This window comes from Camponotus floridanus, unplaced genomic scaffold, assembly GCF_003227725.1.
Source record: "Camponotus floridanus strain SB8 unplaced genomic scaffold, Cflo_v7.5 scaffold15, whole genome shotgun sequence".
NCBI lineage: Eukaryota > Metazoa > Arthropoda > Insecta > Hymenoptera > Formicidae > Camponotus > Camponotus floridanus.
The window spans coordinates 57911-83357 of NW_020229270.1; the positions used below are offsets into that span (position 1 = coordinate 57911).

The window sequence follows — 25447 nt, forward strand, 5'->3', positions numbered from 1 at the left end:
GTCACGTGATCAAATAACGGTCACTGTTGTTTCAACACGTCATGGAAAATTCCCATTTCTGAGCTATAAACCTCCCCCCTTTTATGTATATATATACGTGTATATATATATATATATATATGTACATCCCCTCCCCACTCTCGTCCCATTCGCCATGCAAAACCCCGCTACATCCAATCCGCCATGTTCGCGCTTATATACAAACCCCCACCTCTTGGAAATTCTCGTTCCCCCACCACGCGGCCACCGGATGTGCGGCAACGTCGCAACCGTTAAGTACATAAGGACTGCAAGGGGGGTGAGAGGCGGGGGAACGGGCGAGGGGGGGAAGGAGATAAAGGGGGACTAGGCGGCTCGGGGATAGGAGAGGAAGTAACGAGAAAGAACTGGCAACGTGTACAACATTCAAATCTGATCTGAAAGTGTCTGAAACCCAGTCCCGGTTACTTGGTAAAACAGCAGAAAACGCGGAACGGCAGAAAGTCGGCGACGAACGAGGTGCGTTTCGTTCGCGTCGCGATAAAACACGATATAGAACACCGGCGCGGCGATATCGCGCGGCTGCTCTCGTGCCTGTCTCGACGTGTCTTGACGTACCCCGGCGTGTTGCGGCCTTCCCTCTTTTTCCCTACGCTTCCCCGGCCATGTACACGAGTGCGATACTACGAGAACGTAGCGCGGATGTATTACGGTTTAAGAGCGCTCTCTGAGAGTGCGCCGTGACTTTTGCCGCGTCGGTCGTGTCTTCCTTCCGGTCGCTCGCCGGATCAGCCGTGTACGAATTTTCGCGCGCGTTCCCGCTCGCGCTCGTTGGCTCCCTCAAGCAACTTGATGTAAATGTCACGGGCGCGCGGTGCCATCGTGTCGGCCGTGTCGCGAGGAGAGTTCCGCACGGCGGCGTGGAATTATGTGCATAGATATCCAGCTTAACGAGAAGAAGAAAATGAGCGACAAGATAACCGACGAGGAAGTAGAGATCGTCGAGGCTTACGTTAAGAAAGGTAACGTTTTGAGGTTAGCGGCGATGGGAGGTTAGGTAGGTTAGCGACGGCGATGACGGCTGCGGCGACGGTGGCGGGAGCCGACGCGACCGCGCCAGCCGAGTCCGCCGCGGCGTGTACCTTTATGCCCTTCTTCCCTCGTCTCCCCCCGCGCTCTCCCCCCCTCGTCCCCCGTCGCGCGTCGTCCCGCGCCTCGCGTTGTCCTCTTTATTTGTGGCGCGCACACATCCCGATCCCCTTCCCTTCGATTAATCGCACTATTCTCGCTCATGCGAGTGTTATGCCTTCCACGAGACGCGTCTCGTAAGCCGGCGAAATGTGCCGGTAATTGTTGGTCGACCGCTGACAAGTCGAGCGTCCGTGTCGTTGGACGATTCGATTCTGCTCTACTGGAATGCAACGTGGACGTCTCGCCTCTACGATGCCGATTAAGAATATATTGTTAAGAGAACCGACGTAATGAAAGTCGATATCCATTAGGTTAGTAATGGTGTATTTTATCAATGTTTCGGAACGCGTTTCGATTAATGAATTAATTTCTTGGTACGCGGATTAATTTTAGAGAATCCGCCCGGTACAAATATTAAACGTAAAAGAACGATCATTACCAACACGAACGTCAGACGATGTTTGCGATCTTTCATTCTCGCTCTACTTGTTTATCACGTGTGTATAAATGTGTATATAAATTTATGTGACAAGTATCTTTTAAATATGTAAAATTATTACGTCATATATATATATATATATATATTGAAAACGAGAGTTTATATTCTTCAACAAATACGGTTTGTTTGATGAATTAAAATTTCATTTCTCATATTCCATGCAGAATTAATAATATATTACTATCGATTGTTTAGTAGTTTTAATATTTCAATATATATACGTGGCTTTGCACTTTAAAGATGTCTTATATTCAGTTATTTAAAACCTAAACAGCGCACGTGCTCGAAAAATGTCCAGAGGTCATCCAGAGGATATCCTTTGACTTCATTTGAATGTCCTTCGGATGTCTTTTGAACACGTGTGTTGTTAAGGGTCGTCTAGAATGGCTTAATAGCATAAGGTTGTAAGGTGTAAGAAATTGACTCAAGAAATTGACCAATCACGGTCGAATATTCCCTTAATACTTGACTGTGATTGGTCAAATTCTTGAGTCTTACAACCTTAAGCTACGGCCATTGTAGACGACCCTTTCGAGAATATTGTGCTGGGATATTCAGAGTCTTGAAAAACATTCGGGAAAATTTCAAATTATTTGTCGAGTAATGAAACTAACAAATGTGTCTTCTCTGAAATATTATCTCGCGATATTACAAATGTTGCGCAACATTTATATTAATATGATGTTGCGCGCGCGCGCACCTACACACACACACACACACACACACGCAACATACACATACACAAACATTCTACAATATAAAAGGTACGGCACATCGTCTCGAGATATTCTTCGGATATTCGCCGCATAAATATCAAGGGACGTCATCGCGCTCTTAAATTCTTCGCGAATCCACCTCGCGGTACATTTTTCGCGCCATTATTACGAAGGTATGAATTTCCCAGGCGTCGTATATTTTCCGTTAAATCGCTTCGCCGCGTCGTGCCTCTTACGTACACGTAATAATGCAATACGTCGAACGCGCGGCGTCTTGTTTGCGAGCGCGTCGTGTAACACGGAGCCAGGCTTTACTTGCCGCAAGTGCGCGCTGGTGTCCGTCGACCGGCTTGCTCGCCTGCGCGCGCTATGTACAACGGGAGAGAGAGAGACATACATATATGTATGGCTCCGTGATACATAATGTATCCGCCCCTATGTACTACATAAAGCGCGAGGAATGATGTAACAAAGAGGCAGCTCGCGCCGAGGATGGCCGAGGCTCGCCGAGCTCGCTCGCGTAGCGCTATGTCTCCGCGCGTGCCTTCGGCGTTGCATGGGAGCCGCGCGAGCCCTCGTCAGCTGCTGCGAGTGAACGGCGCCATATGCAATTTTGCGCGAGCTGCGCAAAAAAAATTACGCCTGCGTAAAGGACGGCGGTCCGGATCTTTTTTTTTCATTCGTCTCTTCGGCTCCTCACCTCCTCCTCCCCTTTGCTCTATTTTACTTTTCCTCCGGGGGAAGGGGGGAGAGGGGGAGGAGGGGCGGAGACGAGAGATGACCTTCGCCGTGTTGATTTTATTCATCGGCCGCGGGAAGGAAACGCGCGCCTTATTAACGTTCTATTCGCGATCTATCCTTATATTTCGCCCGCTATAGAGGTTCCCCGCGCGTTGCGTAACATTCGCTCGTCATGGTCGTACTTTCGCAAGGTGCAGGAAATGTAGGAGAAGCTATTATCATGTAGATTAGAGAATCGTATATAGCGCGCGCGAGGGAGAGGGAGAAGGAAAGCGTGGACGCGGAAGCGAGATAGAGAAAGTCGAGTTATAGCAGAATGTGGATAGATCGGGGCAGAATACACATATATCCGGTCCGCCATATTGTTCTGTCGGTGGCTCCCCCCTCCCCCGCTGCTCTCTTCGCGCCACCTACACTTTACCCTTCTTCTCCCTCCACTCTATCCATCCCCACCTATCTCCGCCCCACCCTCGGGCCAATATGCCTTCGCCTGGCATAGCAACAGCGGCGTTAGAGGGCTACTATAAATAGATCACTATGGCTTTCCAGTGTTGCCACAACAACTGGCCCAACATCGCTGCGCGATAAAACTAGATGCCATCAAGGCCGCAACGTCGCAAAACGATATGAGCTAATCGGATATGTATATATTTCCGGCGCATGTATTTTTTATTCAAGGGATGTATAATATATTGTAAATAATAGATATTTAATGGGTATATAATGTATTGTAAATAATAGATTTGGAGCATGTATACGCGTTGTGCGCAAAGTTTCGGGGATTATTGAAAAAAAAATGCATTCGGCAGGAAGTTCAATTATATTTACATTAGACAAAATGTGCGCGAGAGAATCCTTAATCCATATACTCGCGGGCCATCGAAGAAATGTATTCGCGATAGTCATTTTTTTATTGCAAGTTTCTCAAGTATCGATCAAGCGACGTTGCTTTTCCGCGCGCGCGTTTCTATGTATTCGCCTATATGGCTGAAAAGTGAGACAAGAGAGGGAATGGGCGTGCCCGGAGCGAGAACCGGCAACGCCGCGCTCGTAAATCATGATTAAAATAATAAGTATAATACATATGTAGTACATAGGCGGCCGACGGCTTTATATAAGAGCTGCGCAATGGCGTGAGCGGGAGCTAACGTCTGGCTGGGTTCTGCGCAACTTCCATACTCCTACTCCTCTCCGCGAACCCCCACCCGCAGGGTGAACCCCACGGATGAGTTCCAGGAGTGATGGAGAGCAGCGAATCAAGCGCGGGCGTTAGAGGGAGGGGAGGGTTAGGTACCTGAAACGACTATATACTCCCGCGTGCGTTTACCAATCTTGGCACTTTGCCTGAAAGAGCATATCGACCGTGCGATGTTGTCACATCGTCTGCGCGATCTTACGCGCCAGTCCTGGCTACTCTTTGAGTGGTATGTACCTAGCGCCTGCAACTGATCCATGTCACACGATGCGCGCGATTCGAGATCGAGGGCCGTCATTCGTTTCGATTATCCACGTATAGGCGCTATATCGCATCTCGGAAAATCAGAGATGTCGGAATCAAAATTTGCGAAACTTTGCAAAATTTGTATTTGCAGCAAATTTTGCAAAATTGCACGTGAAAGAAACGAATTCGTTTTCGAATGAATATGTATCGAGTGCGCGCAATGATACGTTTATTCCAAAAATGGCGGGATTTTATTCATCATTTCAAAGAAGTAGTAACATGACGGTTTTCCTTAAAAGTTAGGTTTATAGCAGAATATTTTTGACATGATATTTAGGGACATTTGATATATGTTTAATATAGAGTTGTGCCTTATCCTTTTATTCGTTCAATTTCTTCCTTAGTTTATAAAAGATAAATTTGTAAGGAAATGATTTTCCTCCTGTAGAATATAGAATGTGACTAAATTTTACTTTTCTAATATAAAGATTGAATTATAATTTTATATTACTAGTTAGAAACTCGGTTATATCTAGCATTAAATATGCAGTTCTATTTATAGAAATAGATAGATATGGAAAATTTATATATCTTATATATATATATATATATATATATATATATATATATATATATAATTTCCTTCAATTAAAATGAAAGATTTAAAGAAGAAAAATTCGAAAAAATACGTGTGCAATATTATATGAGCATTATAAAGAGGATATTATATTAGTCACACACACACACACACACACACACACACACACACACACACACACACTTGTAATCACAGAGTTTGCATACTAATTAACTGAAATTAATTGGACGTGCGATAATTGGAGATTGACGATTCTGCCTTATTCTGTTGAAGAACATTTTAACGTGAAAATATCGCGAATCTATTTTTCGATCGCTCCATTTTGAGCATTATTGAACGCACTCGTTTCGAGAATTATTCTTACGCTTCAAGTGACACGGAGTGAAAAAAAAAAACAGATGAAAAAGTTTCAATCAAGTCTCCTCCGCAAGTATACAGGATGTCGCAGAATCAGTGGGTCACTTGATCGAAAACATGCTAACTTATTGACCGGTGTCTGTCAAATATCCTATCACCAATGTATTTGAACACATTTTCCAGACACGGTCGCGGGCAATGACATGTCCGCGTCGAAACATCGCGGCTGTCACTGAATCCGTGAATCCCAAACGATCTCCCAACGAAGAGCCGCGCGGGCTCGCGGATATCTCAAGAATGCCGAGGCCGGTTCGAGCGCGATCCGTCGAGGACGACACTGGCGGGCACGTATACCTAGCGCCCTGCTAGCGCGGTACAGTCCGCGCAGAGAGCGCTGCCAAGTTGGCGTAGAGTACGCGGACTAGACCACACGGAAATGCGCCTAGTGTCCCCGTGGAGCCGCGGGCGGACAGCTCGTCGTTACGACGCGGCCTATCGGACGGCTTGAAATCGAGGCTTGCGCCAAAGACTGGGAAAACGCGCCCGATAAAATATGCTGCTGCTGTCCCCGTTCGAGTGCGCCGTGATCCTTGAGAAGGCTCCAACGGCTCGCGGAGCTACGCCCGGAGCATGCACGTAGTCGGCGGAGGAACGATACCGTCTACGTACCCCGTTCTTCCCCAGTTTCGCCTAAACCCTCAACGCATATCGAGCGCGATGGTGGTGATGGTGGTGGCAGCGGCGGCGGTGGCAGCGACGACGACGACGACGAAGACGACGAAGACGACGAAGACGATGACGGTAGCGACAGCGATGATGGTGTAGTGATGAGAATCTTTCGCGCCACCTGGTATAATCGTATCGGCGCACAAAGTGAAACGTCGTCCTCATCGTCGAGGGAAAGCGTGAAAACTGCAAGAATCGAGATCATCATTTAGAGAAACGACTTTCTCGTGTGTGTTTTATACACTTGAACGTCCACCGTTGATACGTCATCCTCGTCCTCGTCCTCTTCTCCTCTCGTTCCTCGTTTCGCTCCCCCGTCATGTAACATGGGTCGCGCGCGATATCGTTGGCGGTACCCGTAGGTGGACGTATACCGCACGTTATAACCTCAACGAAGGAGGCACTGTGGTCTACCGGACCGTTCAGCTGCGATGTGATTTCGCGACTGAATCAAGGGGAACCCTCTCGACCGTCGAGGATGAGGAACGGCTTCACGGATATACCGGTCGCGAGTGCCGACAGCAGCACCGACGCCATATGGCTCGAGAAAAGCAGTCCATCGCGGATGGCACCTGAGCGAATGTCACTCAGTATGTCTCTCCTTCGTACATGTCTTATTCGCTTGACACTTGAATGTCGATCCGGGAATTCAAGCCGGCGTCGCATTCCAATGTCTTAGGACAATGACACTTTGTTTGTCATCAATCGTACAAGTAGAATGACTGGCGTAATGCGTCCTTTGGTAGATGTAGGTGGGAAAAAGCAGAGGTCACCAAAATTATACATGTCAGTTTCTTACGTCGTCACGTAAGAGGCCCCGAGTGAATGACCGATTAAAGTATGCGAGTATTCGAATAAGTTTCTGATAGAATTGTAGAATCAAGATGACAAGTTGTAAGAATCCTCGTCGTTGCTATTGGAGAAGGGAAAACGTGTTGTTTACGCTGCGGTTTATGTTTTGATAATCGCGACGCGATGCGCCATCGTGTTATCGAGTGTGAGAAATTGATCGAGAATCTTTAATTAAGGCTTGTCACGTGCGCGATGATTGGTTTTACCTATTTATTTATTTAGTCTATCTTTACACGAAACTCGGCACGTTTACTCCTTTATTTACGCTACATGAAAATTTTCAATTGTTTTGACGCGGTTTCGGTCATTGGGATCAAAAGGAAGTTTAAAGCGTGCGATTGTCTTTTAAACTGTAAATATTCTTTTGTATTTTAAATGTATAATCGTTACGTCGTAAAACGAAAAGTTCAGTATATTTACATTCGGTAAAATAAATTGTGCGATAAAAGATAGTCGTTTTAATATATAATATATTTTTAATATATAATATATTTTAATATATTTTAATATGTAATATTTTTATAATAAATATATATTTTTCTTTTTTCTGAAATTTAACTTGATTTTTCATTGAGAAATTTAATTTGAAAAAATGCATATTTTAGCTTATACACGTATACGTGAAAAGTGTTAAAACTCATTTGTGTTATCATTGCTTCATTAATTTGGCAAGGCTTCCAGTGATTAGTATCGCGTGTTAAAGTCAGTTACGTCAACCGTTGTAGTGGCCAGAGTAAATAATTATTTGTGTTGGTGCATAGAAATTTCGTCTGCATATTCTGTTTAAGATTTATTCCTACGGATACATACGTATATATATGATATATGAATACATACTTCCGCGAGGTGAATTAATAAGTTTATAAAGTATTTGAAAATAACATTTGATCGAGTTTGTCATTAATCAAAGAGACAATAATGTTGAAGACAATATAAAGAACGTATCTATATATCAGTAGAATTTTTTGCGATGCTCACTCTCTCGTAATATAATTAGTTTCTTGACTTTTATAGTATAATAAAAGAAGTGTGTAAGCTTTCTACACTTAATGTAAATATTTTATATCATACATCATCAATCTTAATATAAACAACATGTCATATCTTTTTGATGCGATATGCATAATTAGTTGTAAAAATTAAGAATTGAATAATGATGCTCGCAGAGACAAAGCTTATACGTTCCTTATTTTCTTTCCAGGTTTCGATAAAGTTGTTGTTAAACAAGAACGTCCAGATGAAGCGGAGATCCGTGAATTGGCTGCCAAAATGGTGGAAGCGAACAAGACGAAAATGTTAAACATGCCAGCGGTGCAACAACCGAGGCCGCAATGTCTCGTACCGCAGCAACAGCAGCAGCAGCAGCAGCAGCAGCAGCAGCCTAATCTTCCCAGTATTCTTGGATATCTGAACAAACGGCCAAACGATGGATCGTCGGCTCCAAAACCGCCGGTTACTATGGAGATTAAAGCACCAGCACTCGACGACGACAGCCAGAGAGGACGATTCGGCTGGACAAGCTTCGACGAATGTCACATACCTTATATATTTCGGTCCGGCGAAAAGTATTGCGCCGTACGAATCCTAGAATCTAAGCTTCTCAACAAGTACCTGAGCTATCTCCACGCGGACATCTACAGCTGTACGTGTATAAGAAGTTATTATATCACGGAGGCTGAAAGCAAATTATTCAATGATATTAACACTAAGCATTGTGAGAATCAATTCGGGAGGGACACATTTACGTGCAAAGACTTAGTGGTGCGACTCTCGGACGCCAAGGAGTTTTATACGTTTCTCGATGTATGTTACACGAAATTGACCGCAGGTAGCAATCCGAATGTAACGAGCGGACGCAAAGCGGAGAAATGCGGTTTCATACGAATAAATAAGGAGTCTGTAGTACCTTACACGGTGAAGGATGGTCTACAGTACGTGCCGTTATTTTATTTCGAGGGTGAAACCGAGAATCTCAAGTTAAAGGCGGAAAAACTCGAAGGCTGGGATCTATCGTACTTGAAGTTCTGCTGTAAAGTACAGGGTATACGTAACGAACTGTTTGCCAGTGAAACGTGTTCAGTGATTAGTTTGAATGATATTAAGAGTTACTTTCCACCGGGTACCGGCTTCGAGGACTATTGGCCGACCAAAGTAATGGACTCGCAGTTACTGGTGAACAGCAATGGCAATGGTAGCGGCGGGGGATGGACGAAACAACCGCCCACACCGCCAGCGACTAAGCCTACTTCTGTGCAAAGCGCAAATAAAATAGTACCACCTTTAAACGCGCGTGCTACGCCGATGCCTAACATAATGCCGCGGGGAACTGTCGTGAGTACAGCGGCGCAAATGACGCGACTACATGGACAGACCAGGTCCGTAGTGACAACACATCCCGCGCATTCTTCTCCATCGGGACTTCCCGCCGGTAGATCGAACATAGTATCACAACCTATGCTAAATAATGTACAAGGTGTAGTTAACGGCTGGTCGGGTCTCGTCGGCGGTCAACCTACCTTTCAACCGGCCCTCAGTTCCCAAGCTAGTTCCCTTATACGTGCGAATATGCTCAACGTAAGCTAATCTCCTAATTGTTTTAATTGTTAAAGTCGACTATATAATAGTGACGCCTATTTTATAAATCTCAATATTATTTATGCTAAATTTCTATTTATATTTTTGTGTTCAACTTCACATCAAATGTACAGTTTTTAATTTTCAGCAAATGTCTGCTGCTGCCAAAAACTATCCCCCACAATCGAGAAGTAGAACAGGTAGTAGTGGAACAGCAGCTCAATATCCTGGAGTATATCCGACTACAACCATGCAAGCCCAAGTTGCTCAAGCTCAGCCACCACCACCTCTTGTACGAGCAGCAACTGTTCACTCCAATCAACCCAATCTTGGGTAAGCATTAATAAAATTTTCTAAAAGTCATGTGCCACTTATATGTACATATACACACACATATATATATATATATATATATATATATATATATGCATGTATATGTAATAAAGTTTATAAAGCTTTAGATAATTTCAAAAATATCTTTATTTTTTTATCAGTTCTCTGATATCTATTCAAATTTGGCACTTTTCACTTTTAATTAAATTTTTTAATACAGAAAATGATAGTATCTTGTTTTTAGTTGTTTAGAAAAATATTGAATCTGTGGTACATAATCTCCATCATAATTTCTGCTGATAAAAAATGAAAATGTTATTCAAGTAAAAATACTTATGAAGGCCATTTATTTTTTTTCTGTATTTTTTCGAATCTAATATTTGAAATTTAAATGATTCTGTATCTTTCTTTCTTTATCACATGTAGTACATGAGTAGAAAACATTAAAAAGTACACATAATAAAGAAAGTTAATTAAAATTTCTGATTTGTACATGAAATTTCGAATAAAAATATTTACAAGATCAATTCTAATTTTTTACAAGATCTAAATAGATACTTTGAAACAATTATAAATGAAATACTATCATTTGCTATATATTGAAAACTTAATTTATTAAAAGTTAGGTATATATATATCAAATTTATATAAATATTTTCTACTTTTTTGGCAATTTTATAGTATTTTCACCTACACACAGAGTACATGCTTGCTTATGATATATGGAATCAATTAGCACAGTAGCAATTGTATAATATCCTATAAAAATATTGCATCTGTTTTATATTGTTACATGTGTGTTATTATATTGTTTAAATTTTAATCACCTATAATTTTATCTTGTTTTTGGACCACAAAATAGTTTTTCAAAAAAATGAAAGATCATACATTTGATGAATCTAGTGCAGTAATATTAATTATAAACATATTGTTAAATAAATTTTTGTTTAGAAAAGAAATTATAATAGTATATTCTCTTTCCCTAATCAAGTAAATTAATATATTAAGATAATTTGTGAAGGAGAAAATGTTCACTCTTTGTATACAACACATTAAGCATGGAATATTAATCTCATTACTGCCATATATATGTTTCTACCAGCTTAAACAATTGTGTTATATATAAAGTATAATTATTTATTATATGTAGAGTATCTGCACTATAGCTTTCTGCATTTGTACATACAACGTGTTTTTGTTTTTATATAGTTATCCCACCTATGGGAAGGATGACTGGTGAGTCTTTGTAAAATATACTATAGTCGTATAGATTATCATAAGAAATAAGATAGCATGCACAAGATTATATCAAACTGATTCATACAGAAATAAAATTCTAATATTAATACTTATAATTAATCTATATGACTGTCTTTGAAGCTTCTTTGCGTGATAAATACATTGACTCAGTTGTAAATTTCTGCTTTTTATAATATATTTATTAATATTATCACACATAACTAAGAGAGAATTCGTGCAGTTTTTATGAGGGGCAGGAAGCTGCACAAACTTTCTTGGTTACTTGCATACACTTGTCACATAATATAATATATGTACTTAATATTTTAAAATATTTATCATAATTTTGTATTATAGTGCTGTCAATATGAACGGAATAGTTTCAATGTACAAATATGCAGATAATTGAGAAGTGTTTGTCTCTCGTCTAAAATGATTTAATGATTGAGTAATTCCTATATTTAGAAAAAGATTATCCATTAGTTATCAACGAGTCCACTAGTTTGTCCATAAAGAAAACGAAAAATAAAGAAAACGATAGTATTATACCTCAATTAACAATTTTATGAGAAATAATATCATTTCATATTATTACACATTAGTTTATATAATTATAATTTGTATATTCCAATATTATATGTATTATTTTATATATTATTTTTATATATATTATTTTATAATACCAACAAAAATGCTTTGGCTAATACTTGAAATAGTGTTGACAGCACTATTATAAATTATTTTATAAAATTATTGAATATATGTTTATATATTTTTATATATATTTTTTATATATTTTCACATAAATTGTTTTTATATAAATTAATTTTAATAACACTTTGAAATTTTTTACAATTTGATTGCAAAAAAATACATTTATAAATTTAATTATTGTTAAAATTTTTATTGTAATTTATATAAGCACATAAATGTCATATAATTATATAATTTAATCACGCACAATCACTTGTATATACAAGTTCTGTATTGTTCATGTGTATATACAAATTTTTATTTTTTATTTTCTGATGTTGCAATGTATTGAGCACTTTATTTAAATGAATTTAAGATAAAAATAGAAGCAATAAAAACCACAAAAAATATGGATTTATCTTCATTACTATTCATTGCTAAAGAGGCTAAAGACTTTAATAGAATATATAAATAAATAGTATAATAAAAATAAAAAATAACAATTATTCTACAAAGTAATAAAAAATAATGTAATAAATTTTCTATTTCAGGGTGACCACTACATATACAACACCTACATTAGGTGTACCTAATGCAGTCACAGCAAGTACATATCCACAAATGCTTGGCTTGAGCGAACAAGTTCAAGCTTTAATGCCAGTACATACATCAGCATCGACTTTATTACATCAGCAAAGACATACACCATCTGTACATAACACATCTCATGTAAAATATCCACCTCCTCTAATACCAGTCAACGGTAGCAGCGGTAGTAGCAGTAGCAGTAGCAGGTATATATTAGACTTATCATTATTTTAAAAATATTGAATGAAGAGATATGTGCTTAATAGAACTTTTTTTTGCAATATTTATTGCGTTTGATTGATTTAATGAACACTTTGTCATATTTAAGTAATTTTTTAGGGATACCCGAGGGAGAAAACCATTAATACCGATATCAGAAACACATATGTCAACTTGCCATGTACAACCTTACCAAATACAGAAAGCACTGGTTGAAGAAAAGATGGTACCTTGCATCAACTTCAAACCTTATATCTATACTGAATTGTTAATGACACTTCCTGATTTTATTTCCAACTTTTTTCCTGCCTGTGACATTGAAAGTTGTAAACAAGTCCTTACAGATGTTTTACATATAGACTTATATCAAGGAAATAGGTGAGATAAAAATAGATATGGAAAACAGTATATTCCATGACATGTTTTATACTTTTGCATAAAGAAAATTATATAATTAAATTATATAATTTATATTTACAGACAACAAATGAAGATGTTAATGGAAGCAGGCAAATGTTCTTCGTTAGTTGAAGATCTACCTTTAATCCAAGTTAGGAGTGTAATGAAATACATGCCACAATTCAAATATATGTTTAATAGAGGAGATATGGTCATGCCTTCCTCGGCTCATTCATCTGAAGAGCACCCTGCCAAAAAGCGCCAACGTACCAGCTAGGATTGGCTACAGCCTTACTGGCCTACTTACGATTACTATCATTCGGCGTTTTAAATAAGCCGATAACACATTGATTTACATATTGATTACGTACGTAACATTGTTATGAGACGCCCTCGAGATATTTAACTAAAGAATTATATCTCGTGTGTGATACTTAACAAAGTACATACGACCCGAACGATTAAAGTTTATGTACAGTGACACCAGAGAGCTATTTCTTTCTCCAGTGTATTTACTGAAAAGAATGTAAATAAAACCGAAACATGTAAATTATGGTTGACACTTAAGATCTGCTTTTTGTTTATTTTATTTTATTCAAAATCTGCTACAGTGTGAAAAGTTGTTGCAGGACAAAATAGACAAAAGAGAAAGAGAACATTCTTATTTTCAAATTGAATATATCTCATCATTCCACACACACACATACACACAGTATACACACATAACATAAATACACATATACATATATATATATATATATATATATATATATATATATACATGCACCTGTTTTTAAACGTGCGCATGCAATATATATATATATGTAATATATATATATATATATATATATATTTTATTTCTACCTCTTTATAACACAAAAAAAAATAATAATCTTTTAGACTCTCCATTTTTCATAGTGTTTTTGTTACATTAATATTTTGTTTGTTATATGAAAATTCTGTTTTAAAAAGAAATCCGGAGAAAGAAAATGCTGTTATCCAATTTACAGACGGACATGACGTGAATGCTATGGAGTTATTCAAAGTGAATAACCTATTTTGCATATTAAATGTATATCAATAAAAAGCGAAAAATGGAAGTAATGCTTCTCCAAGTTCCTAGCTATTACTAGTACGTATTCTGATAACTAGCTGCAAGCTAATTTAAAAATGTTAATCCATTTATTCATTGTGAGTTTTTATACCATTTTCATAAAATTTTGTTTAATAATATTGAACAATTTTTTTCGTTTCATCTGTTTAACAAATACACTGTATACAAGAGAGTGCAATGATAGACGTATGAAATGAATAAAGTGAAACAAATGCCTATTTAATGTGAAAAGATTGCAGTAAGCAATATTTTTTGGGAATTACATTTATGAAGAATGAATAATATATAAAAATTGACATTTTCACAAAATCTTAAAAAAAAAAAAGCAAAATTGACGTTTCTTTGTTTCTGTATTTTAATATTTATATTTACAAATAATATTTCTCTCAATATTGCTGCTGCATCTTTCTTCTGATATTCGTATTGTAAATTTTTGCTTCTAGACAATTTAAATGGCAAGTTTTTTTCACATTTAGCGAAATTTGTTACACAGTTACACCTACATTTTTATACCTATATTCAGTATTTGTCGAGGATAAGTATCTCACAATGGGGTTAACGTGAAATTCATCACATGTGATTAAATTTAGAAATATAAAAAATATATATAAAATTATATGGGATAAAAAAACAATATTTATTTATGTTAAATGTGTTATATTGAGAAGATAACAGTAAATTTATCTTATCAAGATTTAGAAAGGAAAAAAAACAATATGTGTGGTAGAGTAAAGACTAATGCAGTTGTGTTCAAAATCAAATTCAGTTGTGATTGCTTCACGTTTAACCCGTTTCATATATATGTTAAATTTATGTTTGCATTTCAAACTCTACAACATATATAAAAGATTATTAAAACATATGTAGAGCGTAACTGTGAAAGAAAATGCAATGACGTTCGAGCGATGAAAGAATCTATTTAATATTAAAAATACATTGAAATAGTCTTCCATCTTGATCCACAATACGTCACGAACCGAATTTTGTTTAGTTAAATTATTTTAGAACATTATCAGTGCACACATTATTATTAATGGGTCTTCGATAATTGTCATTTAATTTCATTTATAATAATAGAATGCAGGACGTAATAGTGCCCTACGTGTTGGGACAGTGTATAAGATGCTATTTTATCTCTTCTCAATGTGGGACAGAGGTTTAAATAGTTATTATCGACCGGCTATATACTTTCGTCACTCACTAACTTTAGCATTAAGAAAGCTCTAAAAGAAATGTACATGGCAAATACAAGTGTATATAAAGAGATAATTATAACGACTGATTCACGTCGAACGTGAATCTTCCACACAAAGCAGAAAAGATTATTCGTATATCCTGTCGTAATATGAATATATTTCATCATTTATGAATATTTTGTTGAATCACAACTTTTGAAATATCTTATTATTGCTATTGAGATTCTGTAGTATCATCTACCGTTGTAAGCTATTCAAAAGATTGTAGAAAAAAAATTCAAAGATGACAAACACAATTTAGTTATTATTTAAATAAAAACGTTTGAGCGATAAAATATTTTATTAATTTAATTTTGATACAAATAATTTTTTATTTAATTTAATTTCTATGATATTCGATATTATATATGTACAACAAATTTATTAAAAATACCATGTATGGATTTTTACATCTTTTACCTCATTTTTACATACATGAGTAAGTTTGATGCGATTATCAAACAATGATATATTTTACAGAAAGAGATATAGGACTGCATGTATATATGTAGCAAAGAGTAGTATACGTTGATTTTACACGATTCTTTATTGCAGCAAGAAATGTTTATAGAATTTCTTGAATTATTTTAAAAGAAGCAGACACATACCAATTTTATTTTATTTCACATAATTATGTTGTATGCGTTGTATTCTTTAGAAAAAAAGAAAAAAAAGACGCAAGAGATGAATTCGTGTCCCCGAACGCGTTTAGAATATAATTATTTTTAATATATTAGATTAGCATCTCTTTGTTAACGTCTGTTAAAATAAAATGTGTATTATACTTTATTACGCTATCGTTTGTACATATAGAATATAAGAGAAATAGATCTATACTAGATATTTCAAATAAATTCATGATACAATCAATGGAAACGAATTTTCTTGGCATCAGACCTGCATTCATCAGACGCATACATATTTAAAGCGCGCGAACGCGTTTACCTTTTGCTTTCTGTATTTTCGAAAATTCATTCGAGAGATCTTTCTCTCCTGCCATTTCGACTCCTGGAAAGAAATTAATATAATATCCAATTATTTAATACGCAATTATTTAATTATACGTACCTAGACTGCCGTTGATAAGAATCGGGGGGGCAAATTCAGCCGCGAGAAAAGAACGCAAGCCTCGTCGTTCGAATTCGTTACACGCGTTCGTCTACTTCCAACTTCTGCCGCATTCGCGCCGGAAATACGTCACGCGCTCGGCTTTGACAGACGGCAACGCGATGGCGCCATCGCCGACGAAGTATAACGAGCTCGCACGAGACTGGCCGAGGTGCTTAGTCGCAGTCGCCATTTTGTCGGGTAGTCGTCGGGATCGTCGTGTCTCTCTCAGTCGTCGGGGATTTCGTCCGTATTTCGTTCGGGCGAAGTGAAACGCGCCGCCGAATTTGGATACCCGATAGCCCCACGCGTAACGTCACCCCGCAAATGGCTTGTCTGAACACTCTCAAGCAGGAAATCAAAACGCTCGAATCCGTCTTCCCCAAGAGCCATGAGAGGTTTCAGATAATGTCTGCGAGCGTGGACGAGCTCAGCTGCAGATTCGTCGGTAAAAATGGGAAGAAGTACGAAATACACGCCAATATTACAGTAAGTGTTAACCCGCGCGCGGGGATCTACGAGGAAAAATACGCGAGTGTGCTTTCGACGTTCGTCGGCTCGTTGTGTGCGTGCGTGCGTGCCTGCGTACGTGCGTGCATGCGTGCGTACGACGTACGTCCGTACGTACGTGCGTTCGTTCGTTGTTTCGTTGCTTCGTTCATCTCGCACGGGACGGACACTCGCCTGGTGTCCGTCTCCTCCGGACGTACGTGGACAAAGAGGCAACACTCGCGATTATTATTCCTGGTGCTGGACGAGACGATATCATTTTATTGTTTCCCTTTCACGCGATAGCTCGATCATTTCGACGCTGGTGCGATCGATTTTCTTTTTTCTAACATCGTATTTCTTTCGTAGGGTGAGAATCCCCATTAGCGGATTAATAGCGTGATAAAGGTTGATGCCGGGGAGATAGCACGGTCCTTTTGCGGAGGATAATTGCCATTTTTTTACAGGCTTATCAAAATTGTTTTGACACAATGTCAGATGAATGTAGGAGAGAGAAAGAGCGAGCGAGCGCGCGCGCGCGCGAGAGAGAGAGAGAGAGAGAGAGAGATAGAGATAGAGATAGATGGACATGGACAGAGACAGACGGAGAGAGATAGACGGACAGACAGACAAAGAAGATTCGTTTTCAAATCTCGCATCGTACGATGTTTCGCATTTCATCGATCCCGCACATCGAATGCAATTTAATCGCAAAGTAGAGTAGCAACGAGTTTGATTTTTTTTTTCACGATACAAAAGGCGCAACGATGGTGACGTGTGTGTGTGTGCACGAAGAATATTGCAATTAAGCGTAATCCTTTTTTGTAATGCATATCGTCCTTCGTGGTTATATTCGCGTAGGTATTTTAGCATCTTTCGTGCATCATTTACTGATTATACGACAGATGTCAGTGTGTGCATATTTCTTTGTGTGCGTGCATTAAATGTATGACGCGCTTGCGTGTATTCGTGAGAGACCAGTCTGTGTTGAGATTTTTATTTTTTCCGTTTTTATATTTCAATGTAATTCCTATTACATATACCAATATATTCCTATTATTATATTAGAATTGTATTAATATTAACGATGTTTATGTAGGAAACTTACCCTTCAACACCACCAGTTTGGTTTGCCGAATCCGAAGAAACTAGTGTTACAAATGCTGTACAAATTTTAAGTAACACGACGGGACGCGACAACCACGTAATCAACCAAGTTGGAATTCTTTTGAAAGAATTATGCAGATTACATTCGTTACCAGAACCACCAGATGTCGAAAGACTCAGAACTGCTTTGGATCCCTTACGTTTAGGAGGACCAAACGAAGCAGTGGCGCAAAGGATGGACGCCGAAGATATAGATGATATTGACGAGGACGAAGAGAGCGAGACTGAAGAAGACTTACACTTGGATATGGATGAAGGAGACGCTAATGCTAAGAGTAAGGTAAAGAAGATAAACTTATGATACTGATCTAATGCACAACCGCTACTGTTGTTATGATCTTAATGTTTAATGATATAGAGTGAAGAAATGGATTTGGAACATCTTGCAACATTGGAAAGGTTGAGACAGAATCAGAGACAAGATTATTTGAAAGGATCTGTTTGTGGAAGTGTGCAAGCTACTGATAGACTCATGAAAGAACTACGTGATATATATCGAAGTGACAGCTTTAAAAAAGGTAAAAATTAAATCAAAATTGACATAGCGCGATAGTTGGGGCGCAGGGAAGAAACTACACTTCCTTCTTATTAATTGCTGTTTATTTCAAACTAAAAAACTAGAAAAATAACGAATTGTTATTTTGTAGTTTTTTTAGTTACAACAGTAGTTAGTTAGTTATAACAGCAATTAATAAGCAACTTTGCTAAACAACAATTTTGATTTAATTTTTATTTATTTATTCGAGCCAAATTCTTAACTATTAATTTTAAAACTATTAATTTTTTAAAATTTCGGAAGAGGAATTTCATATATTTATACACATACATACATAATTAAGAAGTTGTAATAAATAGACTTATTATATGTATATAAATGTTTTTCTTTCCAGGCATGTATAGCATAGAACTAGTAAATGACAGTTTGTATGAATGGAATATCAGGTTGATGTGTGTAGATCCTGATTCACCACTTCACAGCGATCTCATTCTTTTGAAAGAGAAAGAGGGCAAAGACAGTATTCTTCTCAACATGCTTTTCAAGGTATTTTGTTGTATATATAATATTTATAAGTTTATAAGTTTAAATTTATACATATTAGCTTGTAGATTTAAGCAATTTTGTAAAATTTTTAACTATGTTAGATATTGTAATTTTCTATCACAGGAAACCTATCCATTTGAACCTCCATTTGTAAGAGTTGTACATCCCATCATTTCTGGTGGTTATGTTCTTGTGGGAGGTGCTATTTGTATGGAACTTCTTACAAAACAAGGGTGGAGTTCGGCATACACAGTAGAAGCTGTTATAATGCAAATTTCAGCAACGTTAGTGAAAGGAAAAGCACGTATACAGTTCCAAGGATCAGGTGGTGCTGGAAAAGTGTGTGGTGGACAAGGCCAATATAGTTTGGCGCGTGCCCAACAGTCATTCAAGTCTCTTGTACAAATACATGAAAAAAATGGTAAATATTTACTTATTTTCTTATGCTATATTTTATTTGCACATTGTATACAGAGTAATTATTATTTTGTGCTCTGGCAGGTTGGTTTACACCCCCGAAAGAGGATGGCTAATGAACAGCGATTACAAAGTACCGAAAATATGACACATGCTTACAACTGAGACTTTAATTCGGTGTGTGCCCAACAAGTAATTGTTATGATAATGATTTGATACACAAACACAACAGTAACTAGGTAACTTAAGATACTAAATTAATCTATTGTATAATTCCTTTCATGGCTAAAAAGCTGCCGTACTTTGGTTGTATCCATATATTTTCGGTCACTAGCTGTAGGTCGCGAGTTGTATCAGTAAATGTAAGGTATCATTTCATTCGAAATTGATTCTTATGTTTCGAGAAAATCCCAATTATTATTATACTATGTAATAATTATTACTATATAGTAATTATTGCTATATGTAGTAATTATTATTATATATAGTAATTTTAGTACCCTTGAAGATACATATGTTGTACGTGCGAAACAGTATAAATATTCTGAAAAATGCGTTTGCGCAATCGTGCTTCCTGTCTTTTTAACGGGAGGAGATTATGTGTGGTTAGCATTTTAGATTAATATAATACTGAAGAGATTTTTAAGTGTCTCTTTTATTGTTTTATCATTTTGTAAGTATCATTTTTTTTATCTCTTATAAAAGAAGTTATTCTCTGTGAAGGTTATCCTCTGTGCAATTTGATTGATATATTTATATATAAGCAAGTAAAAATATGGTAGTGAAAATGCATCTCCAAGGAACATGGATACCATTTTTTTTCTCATTCTTGAAAATTTTTGTCAGATATCTTACAAGCGATATTCAAATTATGCAAACGCACAACCAAAGCATTTCTCTGTAAATTATTTGGAGATAAAGTGACTAAATGTGTAGCATATAAGTATAGCTTTTCATTAGGAGGCTCTAGAGAGTACAATCATAGAAATGACAAAAGTTTCTGCAAACTTTTTAAACTTGCAATTAAATGTTTCGTACAACTAATTTTATCTACATTAATCAAGTCAGATTTTTGACACGAGAAGCGATATTTTTTTACATTCGGCAAATATAGCATATTTTGTAGTATTAATAGATTAGGTAAAATGTAGAATCTTATATATTATATACTGCTTGTATATTGTATACAACACAGTATAATTAATATAAATATTTATCTTTTGCATAGAAAGTAAGATACTTAATATATAGATGCTAATAGAAAAAACACAAATTTTCTTTTTTAAAATAGTAAATATTGCAAAAGTTTGCGTTAGTCTTTTCTTTGCAATATTATCGTGAAATGTGGCTTACAACTTTCTATAATATATATAAATATAAATTATAAATATATATATATATATATATATATATATTATATCTATGTATATTTATATTTATATATATTATAGAATTATATTATATAATATATCCCTTTATTCAATATTCGAATATAAGAATTTAAAAGTTGTATAGATGTATATATTGCAAGTACTCTTTAGGGTCTTTTTATCAGAAGACACAAATGCAATAGAAGCTTAAAAGTTTTGGTTGTGTGTTTCATCTAAATTCGTTTAAAATCTTTATTATCCTTATTTTCTCTGTGTGCGACATATCCGCGTGAATATAAAATAATATATATATATTGAAATTAAAATTATTTAAATAAGAGATGCATAAACTACATATTATTTGTGACAGAATTAATTCTTATGTACAAATTTGTTTTTGAAAATTTGTCAGTTTTGTACAAATGTTAGAATCTAGTAACAGTCATAATAAAAAATGTCCTTGGACAATTTTATGCATTATGATAATAATCAATTTTGCATAATGCAGTAAGTGACCAATGTTGTTACGTATGCATTTTAAAAACAAATTTGTCTATTAGAATTAATAGAGATATTATAATATTTATAATTTTAGCAAATTTAATTTTCACCATCAATTATTACATGAAAAATGACCGAATGTCCGTTTTCATAAAAGTCGTATTATATTTGTTATTGTTAAATGCATTTTTACATTATGGCTTTGAAATAATGCCGCTGAAATTGTGAAAATTACAATTATTAATTGATAATTGCCTTCTAATATTCTTTAGATTTGTATTGCACTTCTAAACATCTATACAATTTGTTTCGTACATACATACATAAATAAATACACACGTCCTGATTCGTATACACGCATATACACACGTATATCTGCATACATATGTACATACACATACATTCTGTTCCTTCTCATGCTTCATCTTCCTACGTAATTTCAAATACGTAATCTCTCTGCACAACCATCATATTCATAATTATGAGCAATTATGCTATATTTCCAGTAAGAATAAAAAATCTATAACTTCTGTTGTAAATATCATAAATCGACAAGTAATGGCTGATTAAACTATTATATTTCAGGGATTTTTATTTCATATATCATTACTTTGATAATAACTTTGTTAGAGTACATGTCTTTAATAATTATCGCGTTTAGTTTTGTTAGGATGAATGAATATACCTGAACGCCTATTACTCGTATGGAGATGGAGCAGTACATATGTTATTGGCAATAACGCATGTACAATGTATCAGTACACATGATTATTGGTATAACAGAATCGTGGTAGCGTGGAGGTCACTAGTTTCTGTTCGCGGTATAGTTAAATTCATTTGTGAGCAGATCATATGAGAGCGCGCGCACAGTATCGTCATATAAATAATAGATTCTTAAGTATAGGTGTGCGATCATCGAACTCGTTGTCAATGGGTACTATTATTTGTACAGCCACGCCCGTTTTGACATGCCGAGTACTGGTTGTTTAACGTCGTTAAACGTTACGTTTCTTTGCCAAAACTTTCTTCGTGTCGTCTGTTAAGTTTCTTTCCTTTTCTTTTTTCTTGTAATGTAAACGTGTATAATCGCGAGGAGCAATGTGACATGTATATTTTTGCTACAAATATCGTTAAGACTCTTTGTTTTCTTGCAACATTCGACTCTTGCTAACATTCATAACGGCTTCAGAAATTTCAGAGCCTCGATATAAGATAAACGTCATATGCGATTAGTTTAAATTAATTATATTTACAATAAACGAGATACTATATGGTTAACGTGCGAGAGGTGTGTAATAAGATAAGAAGATAAAGATAATTCCGCGCAGTGTATCGAGGATTCGTTTCCAGACTGAATATTTTGATGAAAAGTATGCGCCTAACAAAAGAAAAAAAAACACAAGTGGAAGTTTGAATTATATAACTGTGAAATGCATTTCTCAAATTTTTAGATTATGCGCAGTGATATATATATATATAGTTAATATAAATTTTCGTTATATTTGAAGTGATGTTTCTATTTAAAGACTGATAAAAATAGAACTTGATGTTCTTTTTCTTCCACATTATATTTATAAAATGTGTCTTTCACGCGAGACTTCGATTCGTGAGCATAAGAGTAAAAAGTATTCGAGCAATTCACCCGCATTGTGTGGGATGTGGATTGAATGAAACTTTCTATATACATTGAATGTGGAACATTATATATGAAATTGATTCTCTTAAGATTTTCGTATGAAGGCACTAGTGCCTGTTGAAAAGACATGGATTGATTACATGTATATATATATCTGATTTTTGAAAATGTATTTGTGGCAAAAATAATCGTCTCTAAAGTCTCTTCCAATTTTTGTTTACTTTCCACATTTTGTTATTATGTGGATATTTGTTTATTATGCATTAAGTAAATAATCGATTGATGTAATGACGAATTGTTTCTTTTTGTTTAAAGGGAGAGCACCCGGTTCACGCGGAACATAAATAAGTGACCGAAGCCTGATATATAAAGTATGATACAAGCATGATATGGAAATCATTACATCCACATGTACCTGGTTCCGCATTCTAATCAAGATAGCACGAGAAGTAATAATCTCCGTTTCGCCTGAACCGTGGTATTTGATCGTATCCATTTGATACTCTGGATATAACGACTTTGTGTATCATGTTAAGTATGTGGTATAACTTAACTCTCATATTGTAACATTTTCTGACGAGGGTATAGACTTTCGGATCGAAGCAGCGTGTGTCGTGCACGTCGAGAGAAACTGCGGTTGAAATTCCTCTCATTTTTTAGTTTTTACCAACTTTTTCGCATTGCACACCCGCTCTTCTCTCTTTTTCTGCGAAATATTCTCTCGTATGTCGTTACCTTCTCGACGTGGACGATGTTCGTCGAGTCTAAGCCCATAAGTTAACTTATGTCTACTCTGTCCGCGTACCTACTTGCGTAATTAATTCATCGGTCAATCGAGAAAGATCGATTAATTTTTGTTAATCGGTCAGGTCGTCTCATTGTCAATATCTCTATAATCTTAAGATTACTCTACGTATCTTAAATCTGCTCCACTTGTATATCGTACCATTATTGATTTGAGTGAAAGTTTCCATGATTCTAATAATCGAGCATTATACTTTCTCTCTTTCTCTCTTTCTCTTCTCTGTCTCTCTATCTCTATTTCTATCTCTTTCTACATTTTCTTTCTATTTCACACACCACAATTTCACGTTAAGTTACGTTAATTATTGTTTAGGAAAACGCTACGAAAAATACAGAAAATAAAAGATTTTAATAAAAAAATGATCTGAGGATTGTATGTGTGTGTGTGTATAGATATAGATGTTTACCCTTTTTTATAATTTTATAATTGTGTAAACATATAATGTAGAATGATTTTACACGCTATCTTATGATTCCGACATGGTCAAATATTCATATTCAAATATTATAAAACTCTTGCATTTTAATACGTGCGATTCGCTTTTTTTTCTTGTTATTTCAAATTTTTATTTCACTTATTACGAAGATTACAGAGAACTATTGATTGCAATATATAAGATCAATATACATTTTTTTTAATCATATGCAAACTAGTAAGTTATTAAATAATATTGTATATTGGTGAATTTCTTAGATTTTTAAAAATAATATTGTATATTGGTGAATTTTTTAGATTTTTATTATTTCGAGTATCTAATAAAAAAATCGAATCGCGCGCTTTAACCAGGCTTGAGATAAATTTACAAAATCAGTTGGCAATCATGTTCATGTAGGGATAAAAATCCACTAGAAAAGTACTCTCTGATCGAAACGATCGATCGATGAAATTCGTAACTATATTTAACACACATCGAGATCCGTGATTTGAAGCTAACATCGTCGAGATCTTCGCAGGAATCGGATAATCGAGGATAAATCTTTTCGCTGCGTAAATGTACGTATGAAGCTCGCGTAGTAAAACGTAATGCATGTATGATGCGTAACTACACGTAACGTCAACGAAACGTCAAATATCGGTTTTTGATGTCGACGACGGTCCGTTTCTGTCACGGTCTATGTATTGCTTTATCCGAGAAGAATATTTAACGTTATGTCGCTGTGACGTTGACGTTACATATAATGTATATTTTGCTTAATCAATGATAATGGACAATTTGAAACAAGTAATATATCGCACATTGTGGCCGATATACATATAAACTATGATGGTTTTCCGACCTAGTATGAACACCATCATGAACATCGTCGCGAAATTGCCGCGGATTTCAGTTCGTAAAGATGGCTCGCGCACCGGCAGCATTTAATGCGCATTTCGCCGACATTAATCCGCGCATTTTTTTCTCGCAGATTCTTCTCCTCT

The 25447-nt window shown here is 36.3% G+C and overlaps 2 protein-coding genes across 9 annotated transcripts; both read left to right on the forward strand.

Moving 5' to 3' along the window:
- Positions 1 to 385: 385 nt before the first annotated feature.
- Positions 386 to 13874, forward strand: LOC105250485. Of its 6 annotated transcripts, none has more exons than XM_011256617.3 (8): positions 872 to 1001; positions 5706 to 6838; positions 8302 to 9674; positions 9823 to 10007; positions 11217 to 11243; positions 12491 to 12733; positions 12867 to 13124; positions 13227 to 13874. In XM_011256617.3, the coding sequence occupies exons 2-8, from the start codon at positions 6727 to 6729 to the stop codon at positions 13420 to 13422; spliced, it is 2394 nt and encodes a 797-aa protein (XP_011254919.2). In that variant the 5' UTR covers positions 872 to 1001; positions 5706 to 6726; the 3' UTR covers positions 13423 to 13874. The 6 variants fall into 6 exon arrangements, with proteins under 6 accessions (XP_011254920.2, XP_011254919.2, XP_011254921.2 ...); XM_011256616.2 differs by lacking the exon at positions 872 to 1001 and adding an exon at positions 1070 to 1481; XM_011256618.3 differs by lacking the exon at positions 5706 to 6838 and having other exon boundaries at positions 386 to 1001.
- Positions 13875 to 16760: 2886 nt separating this feature from the next.
- Positions 16761 to 24379, forward strand: LOC105250484 (ubiquitin-conjugating enzyme E2 Q2). 3 transcript variants are annotated; one of them, XR_889128.3, is made up of 7 exons: positions 16761 to 17090; positions 18190 to 18537; positions 18616 to 18775; positions 19148 to 19299; positions 19423 to 19720; positions 19801 to 19955; positions 23539 to 24379. XR_889128.3 is itself a non-coding variant. In XM_011256615.3 (6 exons), the coding sequence occupies exons 1-6, from the start codon at positions 16929 to 16931 to the stop codon at positions 19830 to 19832; spliced, it is 1152 nt and encodes a 383-aa protein (XP_011254917.1). In that variant the 5' UTR covers positions 16761 to 16928; the 3' UTR covers positions 19833 to 20882. The 3 variants fall into 3 exon arrangements, 1 of the variants encoding a protein (XP_011254917.1); XR_889129.3 differs by having other exon boundaries at positions 19801 to 19893; XM_011256615.3 differs by lacking the exon at positions 23539 to 24379 and having other exon boundaries at positions 19801 to 20882.
- The last annotated feature ends 1068 nt before the right edge of the window (positions 24380 to 25447 follow it).

Excerpts from the sequence above, each read along its gene's own strand:
- LOC105250485 (XM_011256617.3), top strand. The coding sequence starts at position 6,727 with ATGAGGAACGGCTTCACGGATATACCGGTCGCGAGTGCCGACAGCAGC. Across the intron at positions 10,008-11,216 it reads TCCAATCAACCCAATCTTGG|TTATCCCACCTATGGGAAGG; the intron begins GTAAGCATTAAT and ends GTTTTTATATAG. Across the intron at positions 13,125-13,226 it reads GACTTATATCAAGGAAATAG|ACAACAAATGAAGATGTTAA; the intron begins GTGAGATAAAAA and ends TTATATTTACAG.
- LOC105250484 (XM_011256615.3), top strand. The coding sequence starts at position 16,929 with ATGGCTTGTCTGAACACTCTCAAGCAGGAAATCAAAACGCTCGAATCC. Across the intron at positions 18,776-19,147 it reads AAGTGACAGCTTTAAAAAAG|GCATGTATAGCATAGAACTA; the intron begins GTAAAAATTAAA and ends TTTTCTTTCCAG. Across the intron at positions 19,721-19,800 it reads ACAAATACATGAAAAAAATG|GTTGGTTTACACCCCCGAAA; the intron begins GTAAATATTTAC and ends GTGCTCTGGCAG.